Here is a 26,252-nt window from a genome sequence, read left to right on the forward strand (position 1 = left end):
ATCTTCACAGGTGAGGATGAAATGAATATTTGATCTGCGAGCTGAGCCGTGTCACTTTAGTCCAGGTGACCAGGTTATTGCTCTGCTGCCAATTGTTGCTTCACCTTTTCAAGGCAAGTTCCAAGGTTCATATACGGTTGTGCACCAGTGCACTGAGCAAAACGATCTAGTTGCCACTCCGGAAGGAAGGAAAGCGCACCAACTGTGCCACATAAATCTGCTAAAACCCTATTACGCACGTTCCTCTGGGGCCTAACAGTGGGAGTCTGCAGAGGACGGTAACCTGTTATCTTGGCCGGTACCGTTACATCGTCAGGGAATTTTGGATGAAAAGCATGCCCAAATTAAACTACCTGCTACTCGGGTATGCATATAACTGGTAGATTTGGATAAAAAACACTCTAAAGTTTCCAAAACTGTTAAAATAGTGTCTGTGAGTATAACAGAACTGATTTGGCAGGCGAAACCCTGAGAAAAATCCATTCAGGAAGTCGTTTTTTTTGTTTTTTGTTGTAGTTTTCTATTCAATGCCATTACAGTATCCATTGACTTAGGACTCAAATTGCAGTTCTTATGCCTTCCACTAGATGTCAACAGTCTTTAGAAATTGTTTTCTGTTATTGTCCGGTTGAAATATTATCGATTATTTAGGCTAAAAACAACTTGTGGATTGAATATAAACATCGTTTGACATGTTTCTATGAACTTTACGGACACAATTTGGATTTTTTTGTCTGCCTGTTTTGACTGCGTTTGAGCCTGTGGATTACTGAAGAAAACACGCAAACAAAACTGAGGTTTTTTGATATAAAGACACTTTATCGAACAAAAGGAACATTTATTGAGTAAATTCATGTCTTCTGAGTGCAAACATATGAAGATCATCAAAGGTAAGGGATTCATTTTATCACTATTTCTGACTTGTGTAACTCTTCTACTTGGCTGGTTACTGTTTGTAATGATTTGTCTGCTGGGCTATGTTCTCAAATAATCGTAAGGTATGTTTTCGCCGTAAAGCATTTTTCAAATCTGACACCGTGGTTGGATTCACATGAAGTTAATCTTTAAACCTATGTAAAATGTGCTTTGTTTTCTGAATTTTTATAATTAGTATTTCTGTATTTGAATTTGGCGCTCTGCAATCTCACTGGATGTTGGCCAGGTGGGACGCTAGCATCCCACATACCCTAGAGAGGTTAATAGGATGTCGGTGGGCGGAGCAGGGAGCGTTGTCAGCAAAATTGGACACGCCTATGCTCGGGTGTGTCCCGGGGATACATACACCTTTCTCCCATAGATTGAGGAGACTCTCTCCATGCAGACACACTTGAATTTTGGTTGTGGCATCTTTTTGTTAGTTTTGGCACCTCTCAAAACCCCTCATTATTAACATCTATTCACACATCCACTTACTCACACTACTGACTACACACACCATTGTTACATGGATATAGTTTATTTAATAAATATGCTTGTTTAATCTCCGCATTGTCTTCCTCTTTGTTATGGGCTACGAGCCGGTTCATAACAATAGCCTTTGTCACACCCTGATCTGGTTCACCTGTTCTTGTGATTTTCTCCACCCACTCCAGGTGTTGCATGTTATCCCCAATGTATATATCCTTGTGTTTCCTGTCTCTCTGTGCGAGTTCGTCTTGTTTGCCAAGTCAACCAGCGAATTTCCTTGCTCCTATTTTTCCTAGTCTCTGTTTGTTTCTAGTCCTCCTGGTTTCGACCCTTGCCTGTCCTGACTCCGAACCCGCCTGCCTGTAATGGTTTTCTTCCGTCGAAGGAGAGGAGGACCAAAATGCAGCGTGGTTAGAGTTCATGGTTTTTAATAAGAGAAACTAAACATGAACACAATTACAAAAACAACAAACGTGGAAAAACCCGAAACAGTCCTATCTGGTGCAGAGAACACAAAGACAGGAAACAACCACCCACAAACCCCAACACAAAACAAGCTACCTAAATCTACCATATCAGGCCATACATAGAAACGGACAAACTAGACACACAACATAGAATGCCCACCCAGCTCACGTCCTGACCAACACTAAAACAAGGAAAACACAAAATAACTATGGTCAGAACGTGACACTGCCTGACCACTCTGCCTGTTCTGACTACCAGCCTGCCTATCCCCTTGTACTGTTGTGGACTTGGATCTGGTTTCTGACCCCTGCCTGGCCTGACCTCGAGACTGCCTATCTTCTGGTACTGTTTGGACTTTGACCTGTTTTATGAACTCTCGCCTGTCCCCGACCTGCCTTTGCCTACTCCCTTTGTTATAATAAATATCGGAGCTCTACCATCTGCCTCCTGTGTCTACATTTGTGTCTCGTCTTGTGCCCTTAGCCTTGTTATTGTTATTTTATTGTGTTGCCATTTCCTTTTTTTCCAGCAAATTGTTCATACTTTTTTATCTCTGCATTGTTGGGAAAGGGCTCATAAGTAAGCATTTCACTGTAAAGTCTAAACCTGATGTAATGAATTTGATTTAAGACACACAAAGTTGAGTGAGTTAATCCTCAAATGGACTCATTTCTAATGTGAGGTGACATCATCTGGGCCCTATGCAGACACTATGGGCCCTAAGAGCACACCTGTCCCTGATTCCCCTCTCAACCAATCAGCCCCTTCTCTGCTGAGGCCCCGGCAGTGAGACAGGCTTAATCTGGTTTAATCTACCCAGCCCCTTCCTAACAGAGCATTGTGTCCTGATATCCATTTAAGAATCTCATATTTTCAATTCATAGACCTTTTCACACACACTGGTACAACATCAAAGCTTTACACGTTGATGTAAATGATGAAGTTTAGAAACTGTTCAAGGTTGAGGGCAGTCTGGATATCGATCTGTGTATCTCAGTAACAGTTTGTCTAACATACCTTTCGCTTTATAAGTGCTCTATTCAAGACAGCGTGATAAATGTAAAGTTAATTTCTGACATATGCAGCGTTTACCGTGAATACAGTCTCCACAAACGCGGGAACATTGCCTTTACATGGATATCACTCTGTAACATTGAACTACCACAGTATGGATTGAATAGAGCCCTAAGTCTCTATTCAACCAATAAAGTGAAGAAAATAGAGTAAACGAGTAAGTAGCTAGGGAGTGTAAAGAACCACTAACTCCAAGAATTTAAAAACGAATAACCTAACACGTACACTAAGTGTACAAAACATTAGGAACACCTTCCTACTGTTGCGTTGCACCCCCTTTCCCCCTCAGAACATCCTCAATTCATTCAATAGACTTTACAATGTGTTGAAAGCATTCTACAGGGATGTGGGCCCATATTGACTCCAATTGTTCCCACAGTTGTTTCAAGTTGGCTGGATGTCCATTGGGTGGGGGACCATTCTTGATACACACAGAACACTGTTGAGCGTGAAACCCAGCAGTGTTGCAGTTCTTGACACACTCAAACCAGTGCGCCTGGCACCTACTACCATACCCCGTTCAAAAACACTTAAATCTTTTGTCTTGCCCATTCACCCTCTGAATGGCACACATACATAATCCATGTCTCAATTGTCTCAAGGCTTACAAATCCTTCTTCAACCTGTCTCCTCACCTTCCTCTACACTGACTGAAGTGGATTTAACAACTGACAATAGGGGATCATAGCTTTTACTTGGATTCACCTGGTCAGTCTGTCATGGAATGAGTAGTGTTCCTAATGTTTTGTACACTCAGTGTATACTGAAGGCCTTATGAATGTTAAAATGAAGAGATACTGCTGATATTAGATTAGTAACATATGATACTGACGAGAAAATAAGATCCCACTTGGAACAAAATGTAGCTAAATCTTTGCAAATATATTGTAATAACATATATTGTAGGCTACACAGGTAGACATTGTTACATTGTACTAATATATTACTTCATAGTAATACCTCTGAGGTATGTAGTCAGATATAATCCTGAAATATACATTCACATGAACAGTGCGTTTAATCTATAATACATATCATCCCGCCATCCCTCTCTGACTGATTAACTGTTTTTATTGGCATGGACGACTTTCCTGGGGCTGGGGGCACTGTTCCGGTTAGTAGGTTCACTCTGCTACTACACACTACAGATTCTCAGATCACTTTCATGTGAACCGAAAGCATAGTAATTTAAGTGGGACACAGATGGACCACAACCCTGCTAACCCTGCCAAGAAGGAAAAGCCCTGCCAATGGCTTATAATATAAGAAGAACAACCACAAAGATGAACAGAAGCTGAAGAAACTGAACAGTGAGCTAAAACCAGATAGATGCAAAACATTACAATGAAATGAATCTAAAAACTATTTGAAAGAAGAAGAGCTTGGCTATGAAGAGAGTGCAGTAAAAGTTTGGTTGGAAGAAATGGGAGTTCCAGAATGGAACATTCACCTGCCAAATAGAGGTTCTAATGGAACATACAGCAAATTGAATCTCAGGAGTTCCTTCATGGAACAACACAGGGTATTTTCATGCTAGACACTGATTCTTAGAGCTGGCAGCCAGGCAAGTCCAAGACGAGAGAACCCTGATCGCTTTAATTGAATTAGATTAAAAGGATGGCTTCACTCCAGGTCTAGTAGAGTGGATTAAATCCATCCATTACACTTAGCACTCAGGAGTGGACTTAATTCAAAAGTGACTGAGCTTGACAGCCCTTCACCCCCATGCCTCGTTCTCTCAATGCCTGTTTGTCATGTATTAAAAACAAAGGGGAAATCGAGTTGTAAATTACCAGCAGTGTCAATGTGATTCTTTATGCACAAGGTTCACCCAGGCAACTGAAGGTTTAATAACTACTGTATAAACAGAGGCTGGTTTCTGTACAATCACAAACACCACCACACACCTGCCAGAATATTTTCCAATCCACGTCACACTTTGTGTTTTATTTGGCATACAGTGGGTGGTGGTGTTCCTGCTATCAATATTTTAATTATTTCAATTCCTCTCGCTCTCCAGCCTTAAACAAGCTTGTAAATGAGGTCTGAGTGAGGGCCCATGTAGGGCAGCTTTTCCCTGTGACTCCATGGGTAGTTCCTGGTTACTGTGACCTGGTCGTCACTAGTTACCACAAAGTCACAAAGCCACAAAGTCATAAACTCTGCCTATTTCTACAATTTATCATCTTAAAATCTGATTTTAAACCTAAACCTAACCATATCCCTAACCTTAACTACACTGCTGTGATCAGGCACCTGGTCAGACACCCAGCTGTGACTGTAATGAAACGGCTAAACAACACTAGACTGGATGATGCGACTCACATGGTACACAGCAGAGGGGGAGCAGTGACACACTGGTCTGGACAGGAGTCCGTTGTGAATGCAGTATTCACACAGAAATGGGCTGAGTTTGGATTCGTTCTCTATAAAAATAAATCATCCTGGGAGGTTAATACTTTATGTTGTTTGGATTTGAAAATCCAACCGTTGTATTGGAAGGGGACGGGGCTTAGGGGGCTGTGTGTGCTTGTCCATGTGGGTGTGAGTGAGAGACACAGAAAAAAACAATCAGTAAAAGGGACATCCCATTAATTATCAACACATCGTGCCGACAACATCACAATAGCCTTTCCAGACTCTGAAGTCAGGAGGACTTTGAGTTAGGTGTCAGCCAGACTATAACAACACAACTTCTTACCTGCAGTAGGCAACTATAGCAGACAATGTTAGGCAGTAGGCCAATATAAAGTAATCCAATTTAACATGCTCAGTACTAATTATCCACAGCATCCACTTGACAAATGGTGTTTTCCCAACTAATTGTACTCTGCAGTATTTTGTCTCAAACTCTGAAAACTCTAAAAACTGAATGTGATTGACAAGATTGACTTGAATTCAGGACAATTTCAGACACATAAGACTCTGCTCCCCTGTAAAATGACTTTCTCTCTTCTGTTCTCCTCTCTCTCTCTGTTCTCTGATTCTGTACTCTATCCAATCATTTTGTCCTGACCCGCCCCCCTCTTGTCCTGTGTGTGTGTGACTCTGTGTCCCTGGTTTGGGGATTCTGATCCGGCTGAACCGCTGTAGACAGTACATCGTTCCCTCTGAAGCCCTGTACTGGCGGTGACAGCTTTCCATTGCTTGACCAGAACAACGTCTGTGTGTGTCACGTGTGTATGTGTTCCTAATATTCCTAGGACTCTACATTGCATTTTCAGTACACTGTTTATAAACACCACATATTTATTTATATAGCTCACGCTACCTACCACAGTACATATCATTCTTAGTATATCTTGTGTAAATTCATGTGGTGTATCTACGTATAGATTCAGTAGTGGAAAAATTGTCATACGTGAGTAAAAGTAAAGATACCTTAATAGAAAATGACTCAAGTAAAAGTGAAAGTCATCCAGTAAAATCCTACTTAATTAAGTAAAAGTCTAAAAGTATTTGGTTTTAAATATACTTAAGTATCAAAAGTAAATGTAATTGCTAAAATATACTTAAGTTTCAAAAGCATTTAGCAAACTAGGCACCATTGTATTTTTATTTATGGATAGCCAGGGGCATGCTCCAACCCTCATACTCAGTCTGCCAGATCAGAGGCTGTAGGGATGACCAGGGATGTTCTCTTGATAAGTGTGTGAATTTGACACATTTCTTGTCCTTCTAAGCATTTAAAATGGAACAAGTACTTTTGCGTGTCAGAAAAAGTATATTATTTTCTTTAGGAATGTAGTAAAGTATAAAGATGTAAAAAATATTGTAAGTTCAAGTATTGTTACTTAAGTACTTTACATCACTGTATAGATTGTATTTGAATTACTGCTACAGTGCTACTTGGCTTGTTAATTGAATTAGTTTAATTTTTTTGTTTTTTATATTATTTGTGTACTTTACTGCATTGTTAGGAGCTAGTAAGATAAGCTTTCCATTGCACCCGCTATAACATCTGCTAAACTGTGTACATGACCAATAAACTTTGATTTGAGGTATGAGATGAGAAAACTTTAATTCCACCAGCTCTGGGGCAAAACCTAGGCGTTTAGCTCAGCAGGATAACAGTATCTTGCATCATGCCAATGATGTTGGTTCTATTTGGTCAGATCACAAGTTTGTTGCCTCTCAACCAGAATAGTGTATGTAACAATGTAACATGCAAAGCACACATGTGCAAATCAAAACCAGAGTACCACATTTGTTCTGAGCCTCAGCACATTGCATTTTCCCCCATGCCCATCTTCCAGGTGCATAGTCAGCACCGGAACGGATACCCTACGCAAGGGTCATATGCCATTGCCAGCACACGCACACCGTAAAAAAATATAGATATGTAGAAGATGCATTACACGCACATATGGATACTGGTACACCACACTCAAACACACGTTAATTGCTGTGCTATTACACCATCATGGCCTTTCCTTGCTTTTCCTCAATAGAAGATGTATGTAGAATGTCATTAGTTTGAAGAGGCAGAGAGAAATCTGATAAAAATATACTCAAAAGGTCAAAGTTCTTAGTTTTTCTAGATGATTTGATCAAGACTAGGGATATATTATGCAAGATCCCAATATCACCAAATGGCATCAGGACTCAAACTCTGAGCAACAGGCTATTTCCACAGGTAGGTGGTATTACCTTCAGTGCGCACTTCTCCCCAGTCTTCTTATTGGTGCATTCCAGAACCTTCCCATTGATCCCCAACCCAAGGACCTGACTGGAGATCTTATACTCGTCTGTCACCGCGTTACGCTTTATCTCCAATTTTGGGTAAACGGGCATAGGGAATTGCGTGGAATTGGTGTCTTCCTGTGCAGCCGGCGCCGCGTTGTCAGTGGAGTCTGGTTCGGTTTGAGGTTCTGATGTGGTGTCAAGTTTTGGCTCAGCCTTCGGCGATACAGAAGGTTGCTCCTTACCGTTACCATTTTGTAGCATGGTCACACAGATGTGTCTGTGAGTGGTCACCTAGGATTTTTTTTAAACTGACCTCAAAAAGCTAATATGACTTTGAAAGTGAAATGACGCGAATGTCCCGTAATTTACCCTAAGCAGAAATGACTCCTTGACACCGCTAAGGGCGCGCATTCGGTGTTCACTTTCTCCTGGCCAGTTCCTGTGTGCCTCGGGATGTTTAAAACATTGAAAAGACAATAGCCTACGAGTTAATAGTCCCACGATTAAAAAGGTTTTGTACTAAAACTTTTCTAAAATAAAATGGAAAATACTTTACGGTATATACACAACAGCAGCCTATTGATCTTCTTCAACCAATTATTAAATTCAAGTTCAATACAATAATCCTGCATATCCGCAGGGTAAAAAAACAAACAATAAACATGTCCACATTTGAATAGGCTAGAGTAGAAAATTTGTAATTCTGGTCAGATGCCTTCGGTTTAACTGGCCTCGTAACTTTCCAACGTCCTTTTGTCACATGGGCTAATGACTGAGGGGAGTTTGCGTAAGCATTACCCTCTACTCAAGTCATTTCTCAACAGGCTTCCTCTTAAAGGAGCAGTACATTTTGTCGGCAAATAACTAGTAGTCTGTAATAGGACAGCTAGGCCCGACAGGGTAGAATTGAATGGAATTAAATAAAAAATATATATACCCTAGACTAACTGCAATCTGTCAGAGTAGATGGTAATTTGTGTTTTTAAATGTATCTGCTTTTAAACAAACTCTCCTTCAAGCATGCACAAGTGTGTCAACATTTTGTAGGACATCCCAGGTGAGTGATTTGAATACAAAGTGCTTAATATAACCCAGGCTTAAACCCTCCCCAAATGCAACAATTAATGAGTGGCAAGGAAAAAACTGATGATCAAGAGAGAGGGAGAGAGAAACAGATATATAGAGAGAAGGGTTGGGGTAAAGAAATAGGGGTGGACATCCTTGAAAACTGAAGCAGGCCACATCACCTGCTTAGCTAAACTGTCATTCATTCTGGCAGTAATTTTAAACACGTAATCCAACATAAATAGTATGACGGTATAGCTTAATCTGACATCGTGAGAGTATATCATTTATTGCAGAGACTAAATATAGACTGAACTAAACTTTGCATACAGTCTTAAAGTGCATTGAATAAACGGTGTGCCTTACTGGTTCATCAGTTTAAATATTATCGGATTATAATGGAGGAAACTGCTTTATTGCTCTCCTCTTCCAAAATAGCACAACTAAAATAAACTTCACTGCGGTTGGCAATGTACAATGCCTTCAGAAAGTATTCACACCTGCTGACTTTTTCCACATTTGTGTTACAGCCTGAATTTCAAATTAATTCAATGTAGATTTTTTTGTGTCATTGGCTTACACAAAATAACCCATAATGTCATAGTGTAATTATGTTTTTTGACATATTTACTAATTCATTTAAAATGAAAAGCTTAAATGTCTTGAGTCAATAAATATTCAACCAGTTTGTTATGGTAAGCCTAAATTAATTCAGGAATAAAAAGGTGCTTAAAAAGTCACATAATAAGTTGCATGGACTCACTCTGTGTGCAATAATAGTGTTTAAAATGATTTATGAATGACTACCTCATCTCTGAACCCCACACATACAATTATCTGTAAGGTCCTTAAGTCGAGCAGTGAATTTAAAACACAGATTCAACCACAAAGACCAGGGAGGTTTTCCAATGCCTCGCGAAGAAGGGCACCTATTGATAGATGGGTAAAAAAAAAATGCAGCCATTGAATATCCCTTTGAGCCTAGTAAAGTTATGAATTACACTTTGGAAGGCGTATCAATACACCCAGTCACTACAAAGATACAGGCTTCCTTCCTTACTCAGTTGCTAGAGAGGAAGGAAACCGCTCAGGGATTTCACCATGAGGCCAATGGTGCCTTTAAAACAGTTACAGAGTTTAATGGCTGTGAAAGGAGAAAACTGAGGATGGATCAACAACATTGTAGGTCCTCCACAATACTAACCTAATTGAAAGAGAGCAAAGAAGGAAGCCTGTACAGAATAAAAATATTCCAAAACATGCATCCGGTTTGCAACAAGGCATTAATAATGCAAAAAATGTGTCAAAGCAATTAACTTTGGGGAAAATCCAATACAACACATTATTGAGTAACACTATATTTTCAAGCATAATGGTAGCTGCATCATGTTAAGGGTATGCTTGTAATCATTAAGGACTGGGGAGTTTTACAGGATAAAAAAGAAATGGAATGGCTAAGCACAGGCAAAATCCTAGAGGAAAACCAGCCTCAGTCTGCTTTCCACCAGACAATGGGAGATTAATTCACCATTCAGCAGATCAATAACCTAAAACACAAGGACAAATCTACACTAGAGTTGCTTACTCAGAAGACAGTGAATGTTCCTGAGTGGCTGACTTAGTTTTGATTTAAATCTACTTCAAAATCTATGAAAAGACCTGAAAATGGTTGTTTAGCAATGATCAACAACAATTTGACAGAGCTTGAAGAAAATTGAAAAAAATAATGGGCAAATGTTGCACTATCCCAGTGTGAAAGGCTCTTAAGAGACTTACCCAGAAAGACTCATAGCTGTAATCGCTGCCAAAAATGCTTCTACAAAGTATTGACTCAGGGGTGTGAATACTTATGTAACTGAGATATCTGTATTTATTTTTCAATACATTTTCAAAAATGTCTAAAAACATGTTTTCACTTTGTCGTTATGGGGTATTGTGTGTAGATGGGTGAGACAAAATGTAAATTTAATACATTTTGAATTCAGGCAGTAACACAACAAAATGTGGAATAAGTCAAGGAGTATGAATACTTTCTGAAGGCACTGTAGAAACATACAAACATTCCCCCTCAGTAAAAATGTGCATCCTGCCAGGAAAGTCCAGTTTGTTTGATTTTGATGTTTTTGTTGTGTATGTAGTAAGCGAAAGGGAAACTGTGTGTGTGTGTGTTGATTGTGTTTAGTAGTCCAGTGCACAGATGAGGGCCACTCCCTGTTTGATCCAGTATCTCTGGGTGGTGTGTGTGGGCAGCTCCACAGCGATCACGTAGTTAGTAGAGTGACCTGTCGTAGACAGAGTTCCTATAGAGAAAACACGGAGCTGCAGTCAGGACCAGACTCAAACTACTGTACTCCCTTTTATGCTGATTAAGGTAAATCATGGTGATCTCATCTGTCAACAATCTGTAATAGTCCCTGGAAGCTGACGATGGAAAATACATAGCTACAGTATGAAGCATTTCGTTATTAGACACCGGGTCTATTTTGGGCATGTAATAAACCACCTAAAAGAAGCACACGGGCTAATACACTATTACACAGACAGACACACTAATATAAGGATATGCAATCAAACACCAGCACACACACAAACACTGTTGGAGCCAGATCCTTGTACATGAGTGTATATAGTAGGTGCAGTATTGGCCTGTTGTATTGCTCAGGCACTGACCGGCACGTGTGAGGGTCTTGTAGATGGGGCAGATGTAAACTCCTGAAGTGGGTGGTTTGCGGTTGGGCTCAGGAACCATCCAGATGACAGCCATCTCAGTGTAGAGCTCTTTGGGCCGGGACTCAGTGAGCAGGCCTACCTTGGCGTCCCAGCGCGCCCCCTCCAGGAACAAGCCGTGGATGTAGCAACCCATCTCAGGCCTCTCCTTCAGCGCAGAGGCAGACTCCCTCATCACCTGGGATGGGGGATAAAGGAGAAGGCACAGATGTCATTAAGTTCAAGGATGTCATCAAAAACTTCCAACGTAGAAATCAGCCAAGTAATACCCAATCAAAACAAGTAATCCATATTCCAACAGGGTTAATTGCTCACTATAAATGTAACCTCCAATATGAAATACATTCACATTTGGGGAGGAGGGAAGAGAGGAAGGGAATGAGAGTGTGCTGCTATCTCACCCTGAAGTCAAAGCCAATGGTATCTATGGAGACCACGGAGCGGCGGGCAAAGTTCTGCAGTGTTCCTGTGAGGAAAGCCTGGGGGAAGAAGAAGCCACTGATCCAGAAAACAGGTGGGACACCGTCAGAGATCCAGCCATGTAAGAACTTGATCCTCTGGAGCAGGTCAGACACCCAGGAGGCCAGGGGTTTCAAAGAGGGGTAGGCCTGGTGGAAGACAGGGAGAGACAGAGGGAATACTTAATGAGTGGTCCCGTGGGGGTTTTCACAAAAGGAAAAGTGTAGAGTGATTTCAGTGTGTTTCATAGATGCGGTAAAGAGGTCAATCGAACTTGACCAAAACAATGGAATTACCATGGAAAGGGCTGGAGGAAACAGCCATGGGGGAAAGATTCTGAATCTCCTCAGAGTACCACAGTATGAGTCATAATACCCATTAAATCTAGCGGTCAAACAAGGAAATGGTTCCAATCATTTTTCCACCATAAGTTTTTCCCATAGGGTTTTTTAGAAACACTTAAAATAAGGGCTGTGTTTCATGTAGGCTTACCCTGGCATGACATTTTGATAACCATGTAAGCCTTTCTAGGACAAGGTGACTTTTATCAATATATTCGCTTGTATTTACCCCTTAAAAATGAAATGCTAATTAGCTACTAATGTGGCTATCAAAGAACTACAAATGTCACGATGATCTGGACAAGACTGCAAAATCGAGGCAAAGGTAAGAATCTCTGGATGAACTACCTAATGTTAGCTACATTTAGGAATGAATAAATTGCCTACATTTCTTTAAATTGATAATTCTGTGAACTGTCTTGTGCAAGTTTTAAATTGACACAATAACTGTTAGCAAAGGTGTCTGCTAGATATGATGTGCAGGAGCTTGCAGGGATTTGTAGTCTTGCATGATGTCTACTTTGATGCTAATTAGCATTTTTGAATCTGAGAGTTAATAGAGCTGAATATATTTATAAAAGTCACCTTGTCCGAGAGATTTACATGGTTATTAAAAAACGTCACGCCAGGGAAGGTGTACACGAAACACAGCCCTTATTTTAAGTGTTTATAAAATTCCCTATGGGAAAACTGAATGGTGGAAAAAGGATTGTAACCATTTCCTTATTTGACTGCTAGGTTTTATGGGTATTATGACACCTGCACTGTGGGGCTCTATTGCCCCCCAGCAAAGTTTGTCTATATTTAGGCTATTGTTTATATGTGTATTTCACACTATGTTGAGGTAAAAATCTGAGTATAATGCTTGTATAGATGCCATCCCTAACACATGTTCATGTCATGGTTACCAATCAACTGCATTACAGTTAAACACGACTTTGACTACCATCAACGATTTCTGTAAGATAGATATGCTAACCAGCTTATACAATCGGGAGTTAGCATTTACCAGTCACTACTTTTAAATCTGAAAAGGGACAACTTCTACATGTCATACAGCGAAAACAGCCAAATCGGACTTGAGTAAGCACATTGTAGGCCTGTTACAATACATAAATCATGATGGATTTGACGATTATTCACTTTTTTAGATCAGATTTGTGGAATGTGCGCCAATCTTCCATTGACTCCTTGATCGCATCTATTTGGGATAGCCACAGGTCCGTTGACTAGTGGTTTCCATTTGCGCGCTGTGCCTCGGTCTCGCGCCAGTAAAGACTAGAAAGATTTGTGAGTCTATTTGTGACTTTGCATTTTTTCATGTTTCTTTTATTGTTTTGAAGGGGATCCCCATTTAAAGTATCTATGAGCGCTCTGAGGTGTTAAACTAAACCCTGGTACCAGGTCTGTGCTAATTAGATGAGTGTGTATATACAGTAGCTGTGATTGATTTAATGATTCAAAAGGGGTTGATAACTGTTGGTGAATACCATGTTTTCAACTTGCGTTGTTTATTGAAACTGAATTGACATGTTTTCCTTTTAATAATAATTCATAACCATCGGTTGTTTGTGATTATTCTTTTGCATAGTTCAAGGGATATCTAATTGTTGTGTATTTCAATACTGTGTGTGCATATTATATTTCCTAGTGGGTAAACTATATATTCTTTAGGGATATATTACCTACTAGGTTAGGCCCAACCCAGTCCACACACTAATTTTCACATGCTGCCTGCTTACATAGTTTATTATTGCCACATACCTAGATACTAGGTTCAAACTTATATTAACTCAGGTCCCTCAGCATAGAGGACTACAATAATGTAACTCTAAATATGTTCATGTATATGTTCCTGTAAATACCTTGGCCTGCCACATGTCAGGGACTTTGTTGATGAATAGGCTGTTGGCCATAAGCTCCAGTTCTGATGACATCACCACTAAGCCCTTCAGAGCCTTCACAATATCACTGAGGCTCTGGGATATGACCACTAACAACCGGTTATACCTGAGAGAGAAGGGTGGGTGGAGAGGGATAGGAGAAAGAAAGAGATACTCAGGAGAATGTTGACTATAGAAGAGCTCTCTGAAATGGAATATTGTGATGGTAACTGGAACGGTCTTGAAGTTAATGGTGGGAGAAACAGATATGGCACTAGATAGAATGTTAGGGACTTCAGCAGTGGTTTTTGACAGGACTAGGTTACCTGATGACCTCCTGGATCAGGACTGTGTTCATGGACTCCTCATACTGGACTGGGTACTTAGTCATCACCTCCTGAACACTGATAGGCAGGGGGACCTTCTCAACAATGCCTGCCACTATCTCCTCTACGATCTACAGGGAAAAAAACAAGATCCATTACCAGCCCAGCCTGAATTCCTTCAAACATACAACACACAATCACTCAACAACCCCACCACACTTTCTGAAGGTACAGGTTCATACCCCTTGACTTATTCCACATTTTGTTGCGTTAAAGCCTGAATTCAAAATGGATGAAATGTATTGTTTTTCCTCACCCATCTACACACAATACCCCATAATGACAAAGTGAAAACAAGTTTTTATACATTTTTGCAAATGTATTGAAAATAAAGTACAGACAAATTGCATTTACATACAGTATTCACACCCTGGGTCAATACATTTTAGAATCACCTTTGGCAGCAATTTCTGGGTAAGTCTCTATGGGCTTTGCACACCTAGATTGTACAATATTTGTATATTATTATTATTATTGAAAAAATTCTTCAAGCTCTCTTAAGTTGGTTGTTGATCATTGCTAGACAGCCATTTTCAAGTCTTGCCATAGATTTTCAAGACAATTTAAGTCAAAACTGTAACTAGGACACTCAGGAACATTCAATGTCATCTTGGTAAGCAACTTCAGTGTATAGTTGTGTTTTAGGTTACTGTCCTGCTGAAAGGTGAATTTGTCTCCCTGTGTCCGTTGGAAAGCAGACTGGACCAGGTTTCCCTCTAGGATTTTGCCGGTGCTTAGCTCTATTCAGTTTATTTTTAAAAAAATAAATAATTCCCTAGTCCTTGCCGATGGGACAAGCATACCCGTAACATGATGCAGCCACCACCATGCTTGAAAATATGAAAACTGGTACTGTGATGTGTTGTGTTGGATTTGCCCCATACAAAACGCTTTGTATTCAGGACATAAAGTTTATTTCTTTGCCATTTGTTTTGCAGTTTTAATTTACTGCCTTATTGCAAACAGAATGATGTTTTGGAATATTTGTATTATGTACAGGCTTACTTCTTTTCACTCTGTCATTTAGGTTAGTATTGTGGAATAACTCAAATGTTGTTGATCCATCCTCAGTTTTCTCCTATCACAACCATTAAACGCTGTAACTGCTTTAACGTCATCATTGGCCTTATGGTGAAATCCCTGAGCGGTTTCCTTCCTCTCCGACAACTGAGTTAGGAAGGAAGCCTGCATCTTTGTAGTGACTGGGTGTATTGATACCCCATCCAAAGTATAATTAATAACTTCACCATGCTCAAAGGGATATTTAATGTCTGTTGTTTTTTTAACCAATCTACCAATAGGTGCCCTTCTTTGCGAGGCATTGGAAAACTTACCTGGTCATTGTGGTTGAATCTGTGTTTTAAATTCACAGCTCGACTAAGGGACCTTACAGATAAATTGTATGTGTGGGTAACAGAGATCAGGGAATCATTCAAACATGCTAAACACTAATATTGCACACAGAGTGAGTTCATGTAACTTATTATGTGACTTGTTAAGCACATTTTTACTCCTGAAGTTATTTAGGCTTGCCATAAAAAGGGGGTTGAATACTTATCGACTCAAGACATTTCAGATGTATTTTTTTATACATGTCTAAAAACATAATTCCAGCTTGACATTATGGGTGTGTAGAACAGTGACACAACATCTCAATGTAATCTATTTTAAGCTCAGGCTGTAACACAACAACATTTGGAAAAAGTCAAGGGGTGTGAATACTTTCTGAAGGCATTGTATGTTAGCATGTCAACAGAATGGTACCCTGAGTATTACCTATGAGCTTTCCTTAACAAGTCTAACAGCCAAGGAGGCTAGAGTAAGAGTTGTATAAGCAACAAATATAAGTAAGACTAGCTGCTGACATGACCCCAGATAGGACAAAACAAAAGTTCAAAACCTGTTTCTTGCTGGGGTAGAGTTTCAGCAAGAGTAGACACAGGAGAGGACACACACAGTACACACAGTACCTCTTCTCTGGCCTTGCCCCCGCTGGCTGCTGCTTTAGGCTGGAGCTGCACCACGGCTCCCAGCAGGGCAAACGCCTCGTTCTGGGCAAAGCTGATGTTAGCATTGTCATGGAGACCAAAGATCTCAGGTGTGTCATTGATGGGCAGGCCACGAATGTACGCCAGGTAGCCCTGAGAGAAAAGCAAAACGGATATTAGTGGTTGATGGTTGGTAATTAACCAGTGTTTATTAATGCTTAATCAGACCAAACTAACCGTCTCCTTCTCTGACCTTGATGTCGAGCTCAGTGTCGATCTGCCTGTAGACTCCGGAGGCGGAGTAGGCGTAGTCGGCACCGAGCACAGCAGGACAGTAGAAGTCCTCCAACACGTTGAGGATGCAGCGGCGGTCCCAGTCATCGGTCACACGACCACCATAGTTGATCTCCCCCGCAGTGTACTTCAGAACCTGGACAGATCGATCGAGTAGAGAACAACGGCATAATCAATCACTTACAGAACGCAGGCACATACACGCACCAGAAAAAAAGGACACATGAAACATAAAAAATGCATAATCTTGCTAGAAGCATTTGTTTCAGCTGATAGTTAAAATATCTGTAACAAGAATTACATTTCAATGACAATAGAAATCAATTTGGAATATTTGCAGTGCGTCAGACAGTGGACAAGGACGTGTGAAGCTTTACAGGGAGAGAAGAGAGATACGTTTTAGGACTGTAGACAGGAATAGTGGACAATGGAGAATAGCTAAAAGAATGGGACCAGAGATAAAAGGGTAAGAAATGAGAGGAGATAAAAGATAAAGGAGAGGGGAGATGAAACGAGAAATACTAAAGGAAAAGCTAGAAGAGAAGGAAGCTAGGAGAGAGAGAGAGAGAAAGAGAGAGAGAGAGAGAGAGAGAGTCTTCCCCACCTTGTAGGGGATGTCCTGGTACTCATCCAGGAACATCTTGAGCTGGCTGATACAGATGCGGAGGTCACCGTCAGTGAACTCATATGGGATGTTGAACCCCAGTGGGCCAAACTTTCTGCGCTCAATGGCATTACCGTGGAACAGACACAGAGACAGGAGCAGGGACTTAAGCTCTGCAGCCTGGAGGAGAGGAGGAACAGGGGACAACGTTAGACGAGGGGTCTGGGTATGTAGTTTTCCAGTTGAATTACACAATACAGTACACAGTATAGTATGGGAGTGAGAGAAGCCAGACCCTGGTGCAGGTAGTGATGAAGTCATCATTCAGGCTTAGGTAGGTCTTCAACAGGTTGGCCTTGATGCCTCTGGGAGGCTCGATGGTCATCTTAGAGCCATTCTGCAGAATAGACACGGGGAACTTGTTGCTGGGCAGGCTGGTGAGCCACAGACGGAAATCCCGGTGTACCTAAAGAGGAGTGAATAGGGTGTTGGCAGGTTTAAGAGTGACAAAGGTTTCTACATCTCGCTTTACTGTATAGCTTAAGTTGTGTGTTTGTGTGGATATGTATTCTTCTAGGTGAGCCCACCTTATCTGGGTCAATGTTCTCAATGAGTCTCTCCATGGAGGGCATCCAGCTGGGTGCCAGGTGACAATTCTGGAAGAAGACCCACTTGCCCCTCTCCATGGCACTGTGCATCATTGCCTCAGCCCAGGGACCCTGACACACAACCACAACACACAGGACCAGTTGCACAGAGGTCTCAAGATGATACCAATACTGTAGATATCACAAGGCTTAGGTTCAAACATCATGACTTTGAGCCTGGGCTTAATTCTGTTTGTCTCAGTTATTTCTCAGACTGCCTTGCACTCATGGTGATGGTGAATGTAGCACGTCTTTAGAAGGGGATACATACAGGACACAGAGTCCTAGTCCTCTGGATAGAAATAGACTGGTAATTATCACTGAGGTGGGGAGACTAAGCTTTTCTTAGCATGACAAATGAGAGTGACCTCATTGGGAGGACTAATTTCCAGTGGGATGTCCCGTGGGTGGGAGGAGTGAGTTTTCCCAGGCATTCCCCAGGCCCTACTGACCTGCCCCTGGCCCAGGGAGATGGCACTCATCTTCTTGGAGAACTTCATGACATCAGCAAACTTGTAGAGGTCAGCGGCAGGGTCGGTTCCGGGAGATAGGACGAAGATGAGCGGCGTGGAGGGGGACGACTCCTTAAATACAACAGACAGATCTGATGCCTGGGGGAGAAATGGAAGGAAGGATGGAGGGATGGAAGGGGGAGGTAGGGTGGAAGGAGAGAGAGATACAGTACAGAACAAGGTATGAGAAACATAAAATAAACAATGAGGTGACCTACATTGGGAAAAACTCTGAGTTTATATTGTAAATATTTAAGCCAAATGGCTTTAGAATAAACCTGGTGGTAAAGAGTTTATACTGAGTTGGATACAAGGCAAAACAACATATACCAAAGATGGCATTGACAGTGGCACTGAGGTAAATGCAACTTAGGATGTCTTCACTACCCAGAAAGGCAAAAGTGCAGCACCTGTGGCTCTATAAAGCGCTGGCCCAGATGAGCAGCAACAAAGTCCTGCAGGCCGTGAGTCATGCGGTCAGCTCTCAGGCAGCGCAATATCAACAGCTTCTGGAAAGAGTCCAGTTGGGTATTCCATTCCCCTGGGACTGGCTCCCTAGACACACACGCACACATCCACAGACACCAGTCAGCAGTCAGAGTAGGCGTAATTTGCAGTATCTATTGACACACTGCAAACTAGCATGTGTTGTGTCTACAAGGTGCTATCTAGAACCTAAAAGTGTTCTTAAGCTGCCCCCATAGGATGACCCTTTGAAGAACCCTTTATGGTTCCAGGTAGAACCCTTTTGGGTTCAATCTAGAACTCCTTTCAAAAGATGGTTCTACATGGAACCAAAAAGGGTTCTCCTATGGGGACAGCCAAACGAAGAACCCTTTTGGAACCCTTTTTCTAAGAGTGAAGAGTTGGCAGGCACAATATCAGTGGCACGATAATCAGAAGTATCATGGCAAGTGAACAAAACATGAAGCGGACTACATTTCTTGGCTATAGTACACAATAGTTTACATAGGACGATAAAGTTCAGTCTGCTTGATGTTTTCTTTTTTGACATGGAAAATTAAGAATTGTGGTATTGCGATACGGGTATCAGGACAACCCTAGCTGTGCTTATAAAAAATGTATCTTCTGTGTTTGTGTGTGTATACAGCACCTCTCTGTGAATCTGGAAGAAAGTATTTGTGAAGACCTGTTTGGCTCGCTGCTGTCAAATATCCTCTTGAAGGCCTTCATGTGTTTGGGGAAGCTGTCTGCCAGGCTGTTGAAGGTGGGCAAAGCGCTGAGGCCCAAGATGTCCTGCCAGGCACGCTCAGACAGCCACCTCACTGCAGGGTTGGACAGCTGCTGCTGGGGCATGCCCCCCGCCAGCAGGTACCGCCACTCGGACTGGCAGGTGGAACACAAACAGAGTATGAGCACAGATACACTTTAAAAACAACAATACAGACCAAACACTAAACACCACCAGTTCCTCCTACCATATCGATCTTGTTCTCATTCATCATGATGCGAGCGCACAGCAGGAAGGCAAACATGAGCTTGTGCTTCTCAAACAGAGAGCGGCACACGTTGCTGTACAGGCTGAAGGTGAAGAACTCATTGATGCTGATGATCCTCTGTTCCACCGTGTCTGGGAGGGACACACAGGGACAACACAATGGGAAAAGAGTTTGTTAAGGGGGTTGCATATATTCATGCTACCTTTGGTGCTTAATGATACATGCTACAGAAAAGTGTTTAGCCACGATTTTTACATTGCTGTGATAGCAGTTAAGCATTCAGTTGTGAAAGGGTTGTCCTAAAATGCGTACAAATACAGTATGTGTGTGTCTACATTTATGTGGGTGTGTGAGTTCTCTTTACCTGCCCTCTCGGAGTTGGCAATGCCCGACATGAAGATGCTCAAAAACCACTCCAGGGAGTACTGGTACATGGGGTCCACGTTGGAAAGGTCCGATACGCAGAAGAAGAGGATCTGAGTACGCACAGCCACAGGGACATACTCCAGACGAGTGGCATCAATGTCCCGCTCTGTCTCCTCAGCCACCATCACTTTGGCCTGACAATGACATCAGCTTTTGTATGGTCATAGTGGCACATCAACGACTCAACAGTTGATTGAACAGTAACAGTATGTTCTTCGCAAAGTGGCAGAGTTAAAAATACACTTGGAAATAACATGTAAAAGCCTTATTTTGGGAAATCCAAAGGGGTCAAGTTGAAGTGTGGTGGTTACACTGCTCCCCATGTCTGACCTGGATCTCTCCGGCCTTGATCTTGGAGGCTCCCAGCACCCGTATGAGTTCCTCATCGTCCACAGGGTTTCCCTCTGAGGAGCTGAGGCGGAAAAGGATCTGGTCTTCTATCTCCTTCAGCTCCTGCTTCATACGAGCGTTACTCACTATCAGCTGGTTCTTAGCCTCCTCCAGGTCAGGCCTCTCTTCAGCCACCACCCGACCCAGCAGCTGGTCCTCCAGACCACTACACACACACACACACACACACACACACACACACACACACAGGGTCAGAGGTCAACCGGCCAGGGAGTAGGGGCCAGTGTCTAAGTGAAGGTGGGTGAGCACAATACCTGGGGGACAGGGTGAAGTTGATGAGGGTAACCTTCGTGGAGATCTCAGGGGAGTAGTGTGGGTTGGGTAGCTTGGTGGTGATATACATTTTGAAGTCATCGTGGTAGGGAATGACAGCGTCTCCCAGCTTCAGAACTGTGCTGCCCTGCTGCTTGAACGTCTGAGGGCGACAACAAGCAACAACTGCAATGAGTTTACTTTATTGTGTGTTGACTGAGTGTCGTATCGACGTGCTATGTGCCCTAGGTAAGGACCTGTCGCAGTAGGACGGGTTCTAGAGCAGGGTCTAGTTCCTCTCCGATGTTCTCCAGTAAGCAAGGCTTCCCAAAGCGAATGGCATTTTCCAGACTACGCAGGAAGTCCCGGTCACTCAGCTTCATCACGTCCAATCCATTGTCACGCTCCTGAGAGGAAGAAGGAAGTAGGGTTCAACCATCATGTCTAACCAACAACTTCTGCATATACATAGGAAATATGACCATATCCCCTATTAAATACAGGTGTCTCATTACATACAGATGCCGAAAAAAAAACCATTTACTTACACAATGTAAAGCAGGACATTTTGGTTCTCTCGATTTTCTAAAGATGCTATCTAAAGCTGTGCAGTAATGGTTGTGGATAATGAGATTATTAGCTCTATGGCTCCCTCTGTGGACTATGTTTGGAATCAGACCAGTACACAGGAATCAGTGAACATTCTCACCATGTTTTTGACCCACTTGTTGGCCTGTCCCTGTGGGTCAATGAAAAGAGCCCAGCGCTGAGAGTACTGTGTTATCACACCATTTTCCACCGACAGGGTATCCTTAGGCAGCCCTGTGATCTATACACACACACGCACACAATGGGATATTGGGATTATTTTACATTGCTATATTATTTGATACTCCAGGTCAGTCTGATATAGGATATTATGTTGTATCTGTGCTAGTAGTGTTGTGAGGGATTCTGACCTGCCAGGAGCGGATCTTGACCTTGTCCCCTAGAGTGCTGATGAGGTTGGGCTCCTCTGTGTGGGGCACCCCCTGCTCTTTAAATCCATGCAGCCACTCATCTGCCATGGAGGCCCGGTACTCTCCCTGGCAAGGTCATATACAGACAGCACACCAAATCAACACAATGGTCATCCATGGGTCATTCTCTCCACAAAATACCTAAAAGCACTACTTACTGTACAAAACTCTCACTAATACGTCAGCATAACACATACATGTAACAATAGCACAACAACAGAGCAGCACCCACAGTAAAGGGTCCCAGGTAGGCCACATATCCTGCTGCTAGCAGCACGTCTCCAGACACGTTATTAACCATGTACTCCAGGTGCTGCACGGTCTCCCTCCAACGCACCTTCTCATCCGCTAGTCCTCCAATCAGCTGGAGAGACACACACAACACACTCATATCATCAGCACCCACAGACACAGCAGACAACACTGAGTTATATCTGATGTAAATAAATAGGGCATTGCAGAAATTACATTGGAAGGGGGAAAAAAACGTGTGTAAAATGAAAAGAACAAAGTGACAGTGTAACAATCAACAGTAGGGTTGCAAAGTGGGGAATATTACTGGTAAACTTTTTTTACTTCCAAGGATTTTAGGTCATTTTAATAACATATAAATATATAAAATATGAGATTTTTAATGTGGAAAATATAATCACAAAGCTGTGAAACATTATACTACAAATTTTATTTGACCTTTATTTAACTAAGAACAAATTCTTATTTTCAATGACGGCCTAGGAACAGTGGGTTAACTGCCTGTTCAGGGGTAGAACGACAGATTTGTACCTTGTCAGCTCAGGGATTTGAACTTGCAACCTTCCGGTTACTAGTCCAACACTCTAACCACTAGGCTACGCTGCCACCCAATTGAATACGTTGCTGTTTCTACATGGAATATCCTTCATATTTTTACAAATTATTATTTTACTTAAAGAGTGACTTCCCCTAAAAAAACAACTTCTCGTTTTGAAAATGGCCTATGTGGCATCGCTATGAGTCAGAAACATTTACTACAAAGTGTAAATAAGAAAATTCAGTCTCGTCCAAAATGGAGATTTGCAAAATGATAGGAAAATAATTGTATGTCACGGAATGAAGGGTACCGTAACAGTATTCCATGGGTTGGGTTTATTTTAATGGCCATGGTCAATTTGGTTTGACATTCGATATTCCTATGGGGCAAGTTATGGACCATTAGTAAATTACACAATGTACATTGTACAATATTTTAAAAATGTCAATAGCTCCAAATTTCAATGAATTAAAAACCCTAATCAACTTAAATTGTAGAAATGAATATACAAATATTGAAAGCATTTAATGAGACACCTACAAGATGTGCAATAGGACTATATTGTTCAATTTACATTGTGTAATTTATTGACGGTTCCTAACTATCCCCAGAGATAGGCTATCCAAAGTCAAACCAATTTTGCCACAGTCGCACACCAGCCGAATGAATCTAATTGGCAAAAATAATTTAGCTAACTCTTCCCACCTGCGAACACACACAACAGACACCCACATCAAACCACACCTCGAAACCAACTCACGTTTGAATTCAGTCATGGCTGCTAGCATTTCTTAACAAACCAAACGAGGCCAAATCAGGAAGTGGAGTCGCCCATGGAGTACTGTTTGTCAACATATCTTTGTTGCAAATGTTGCAGGGCCAAACTGGCGGCAGTTGTGAAATAAGTCAATAGTTGGAAGAGTTAATTGCAATTACATTAGAAGTAATTTAATGTTTTTTCATTAATTAGGCTATTTTGCAGTGCTTTGAGCCGGATCATGTCAGAAAAGGAACAGTCAACTCTCCGTTTTGGACTGTTTCGTTACGTAACCTATATGCCCGGATCCAGTACTTTTCGAGGCATGAACAAAAAAATTCACTGTTTGAAATGTAAAGATTCAATTAAATGTGGTCAGAGTTCATTTGAGATGGCTCCTCTGTAATTCTGCTGCCCCCTAAAAAAAAGTACATGTGAAAATGTTTTTTTTTAGCCCGTGCCTGATATTGTAGAATTTATTCTAGTTTGGCCGGCCCGGGTTTATGGTTTGCGCAACATTGTAACCTAGAGATCAATAGGTTATTTTTCTTTAAATAGCCTAGCTGTGGATTGTGTGTAGCCCAATCACAAGGCATCGCCTTCAGTCGGTAAAGTGTGGCAAATCTGTCAGTGAACAGCATACAGCCAAAACAGGCCTTTCGCAATATTTCAAATACAATCGCGGAAAAACACAGGTTTTTAATGCAAATGGCTCCTGCTGAAAAGAGAAGGATCTAATGTGTCGGTAGGCTACCAACATATTATATCAACTTCCAAATTGGCCTATTGCATAAACAGTATTTTTTATAAAAGTAAACCGAGCGAGATAGGCTTTTGGCACGAGCGCATCGCCGGTGAGTGAGCTTGTGCATCATTGGGTGAGTCAGTGAAAGTGGAAAGCTTTTTTAGGACTATAATTTCCTCATATTGTACACACCTAGGCCTAGGATATTCATGGATTCAAGACAAGGTTGTTTTTAATTGATCTCATATTCTCAGTTAGTCCATGTAAAAGGCATCTGTCATTTCAATCATTTTTGCACTATTAAAAAAAGATTCTGCTTAAGTCGGCAGCCATGTAAAATGGCATAGAATTGCATGAAATGTGTTTATAATAGGCCAATTTTTTCCCATGTATGCAACCTCTGCAAGTGCCTCTACCTACTATACTGCTCTATGCCACTACACAAATATGATGATATGCATGCAATGTTTTATTATAAAGGCTATTCTTTTAATGTGTTCCGGTACCTCAGAGCTCCTCAGGTCACCCTCCTCTTGTGCTAACTTTTTGTTTCCGGCACCTCCCAATTTACAAATTAAGTACTGCTACTTTCTCTTGAACCATATGTTCTATTTACAAGAAAATCATGAACACAGATATAAAGGGGAAAATATATATATATACAGTTGAAGTCGGAAGTTTAGATACACTTAGGTTGGAGTCATTAAAACTAGTTTTTCAACCACTCCACAAGTTTATTGTTAAACTATAGTTTGGCAAGTCGGCTAGGAGATCTACTTTGTGCATGACACAAGTCATTTTTCCAACAATTGTTTAAAAACAGATTATTTCACATATAATTCACTGTATCACAATTCCAGTGGGTCAGAAGTTAACATACACTAAGTTGAATTCCAGAAAATGATGTCATGGCTTTAGAATAGAGGTCGACCGATTATGATTTTTCAACGCCGATACCAATATCGATTATTGGGGGACCAAAAAAGCTGATACCGATTAATCGCCCGATATTTATTTATTTATTTGTAATAATGACAATAACAACAATACTGAATGAACACTTATTTTAACTTAATATAATAAATCAATAAAATCAATGTAGCCTCAAATAAATAATGAAACCTTTTCAATTTGGTTTAAATAATGCAAAAACAAAGTGTTGGAGGAGAAAGTAAAAGTGCAATATGTGCTATGTAAGAAAGCTAACGTTTCAGTTCCTTGCTCAGAACATGAGAACATATGAAAGCTGGTGGTTCCTTTTAACATGAGTCTTCAATATTCCCAGGTAAGAAGTTTTAGGTTGTAGTTATTATAGGAATTATAGGACTATTTCCCTCTATACCATTTGTATTTCATTAACCTTTGACTATTAGATGTTCTTATAGGCACTTTAGTATTGCCAGTATAACAGTATAGCTTCCGTCCCTCTTCTCGCTCCTCCCTGGGCTCGAACCAACAACACAGCGACAACAGCCACCATCGAAGCAGCGTTACCCATGCAGAGCAAGGGGAACAACTACTAGAAGGCTCAGAGCGAGTGACGTTTGAAATGCTATTAGAGCGCGCTAACTAGCTAGCCATTTCACTTCGGTTACACCAGCCTCATCTCGGGAGTTGATAGGCTTGAAGTCATATACAGCGCAATGCTTGACGCACAACAAAGAGCTGCTGGCAAAACGCACAATAGTGCTGTTTGAATGAATGTTTACGCGCCTGCTTCTGCCTACCACCGCTCAGTCAGATACTTAGATACTTGTATGCTCAGTCAGATTATATGCAACGCAGGACACGCTAGATAATATCTAGTAATATCATCAACCATGTGTAGTTAACTAGTGATTATGATTGATT

The 26,252-nt window shown here is 41.4% G+C and overlaps 2 protein-coding genes across 2 annotated transcripts in view; both read right to left on the bottom strand.

Moving 5' to 3' along the window:
- LOC110494522 (MAP kinase-activated protein kinase 3) overlaps positions 1 to 8,430 on the bottom strand; it is a 37,989-nt gene extending 29,559 nt beyond the window's left edge. The window contains exon 1 of the mRNA XM_021569658.2: positions 7,600 to 8,430. Within this exon, the coding sequence (XP_021425333.1) occupies positions 7,600 to 7,896 (297 nt within the window). The 5' untranslated portion in view covers positions 7,897 to 8,430. The remainder of the gene's footprint in view (positions 1 to 7,599) is intronic.
- Positions 8,431 to 10,553: 2,123 nt separating this feature from the next.
- Positions 10,554 to 26,252, bottom strand: part of dnah1 (dynein, axonemal, heavy chain 1) — a 62,868-nt gene continuing 47,169 nt past the window's right edge. Inside the window, exons 57-77 of the mRNA XM_021569659.2 lie at positions 22,342 to 22,473; positions 22,050 to 22,175; positions 21,800 to 21,919; positions 21,348 to 21,497; positions 21,093 to 21,253; positions 20,758 to 20,983; positions 20,366 to 20,561; positions 19,981 to 20,132; positions 19,692 to 19,888; positions 18,952 to 19,096; positions 18,482 to 18,640; positions 17,970 to 18,101; positions 17,678 to 17,848; positions 17,383 to 17,562; positions 16,738 to 16,914; positions 16,467 to 16,637; positions 14,437 to 14,567; positions 14,093 to 14,237; positions 11,829 to 12,035; positions 11,371 to 11,605; positions 10,554 to 11,000 (exon numbers count right to left, since the gene is read on the bottom strand). Coding sequence (XP_021425334.2) covers positions 10,879 to 11,000; positions 11,371 to 11,605; positions 11,829 to 12,035; positions 14,093 to 14,237; positions 14,437 to 14,567; positions 16,467 to 16,637; positions 16,738 to 16,914; positions 17,383 to 17,562; positions 17,678 to 17,848; positions 17,970 to 18,101; positions 18,482 to 18,640; positions 18,952 to 19,096; positions 19,692 to 19,888; positions 19,981 to 20,132; positions 20,366 to 20,561; positions 20,758 to 20,983; positions 21,093 to 21,253; positions 21,348 to 21,497; positions 21,800 to 21,919; positions 22,050 to 22,175; positions 22,342 to 22,473 — 3,435 coding nt within the window. The 3' untranslated portion in view covers positions 10,554 to 10,878. The remainder of the gene's footprint in view (positions 11,001 to 11,370; positions 11,606 to 11,828; positions 12,036 to 14,092; positions 14,238 to 14,436; positions 14,568 to 16,466; positions 16,638 to 16,737; positions 16,915 to 17,382; positions 17,563 to 17,677; positions 17,849 to 17,969; positions 18,102 to 18,481; positions 18,641 to 18,951; positions 19,097 to 19,691; positions 19,889 to 19,980; positions 20,133 to 20,365; positions 20,562 to 20,757; positions 20,984 to 21,092; positions 21,254 to 21,347; positions 21,498 to 21,799; positions 21,920 to 22,049; positions 22,176 to 22,341; positions 22,474 to 26,252) is intronic.

Source organism: Oncorhynchus mykiss, chromosome 17 (genome assembly GCF_013265735.2).
Source record: "Oncorhynchus mykiss isolate Arlee chromosome 17, USDA_OmykA_1.1, whole genome shotgun sequence".
NCBI classification, from domain to species: domain Eukaryota; kingdom Metazoa; phylum Chordata; class Actinopteri; order Salmoniformes; family Salmonidae; genus Oncorhynchus; species Oncorhynchus mykiss.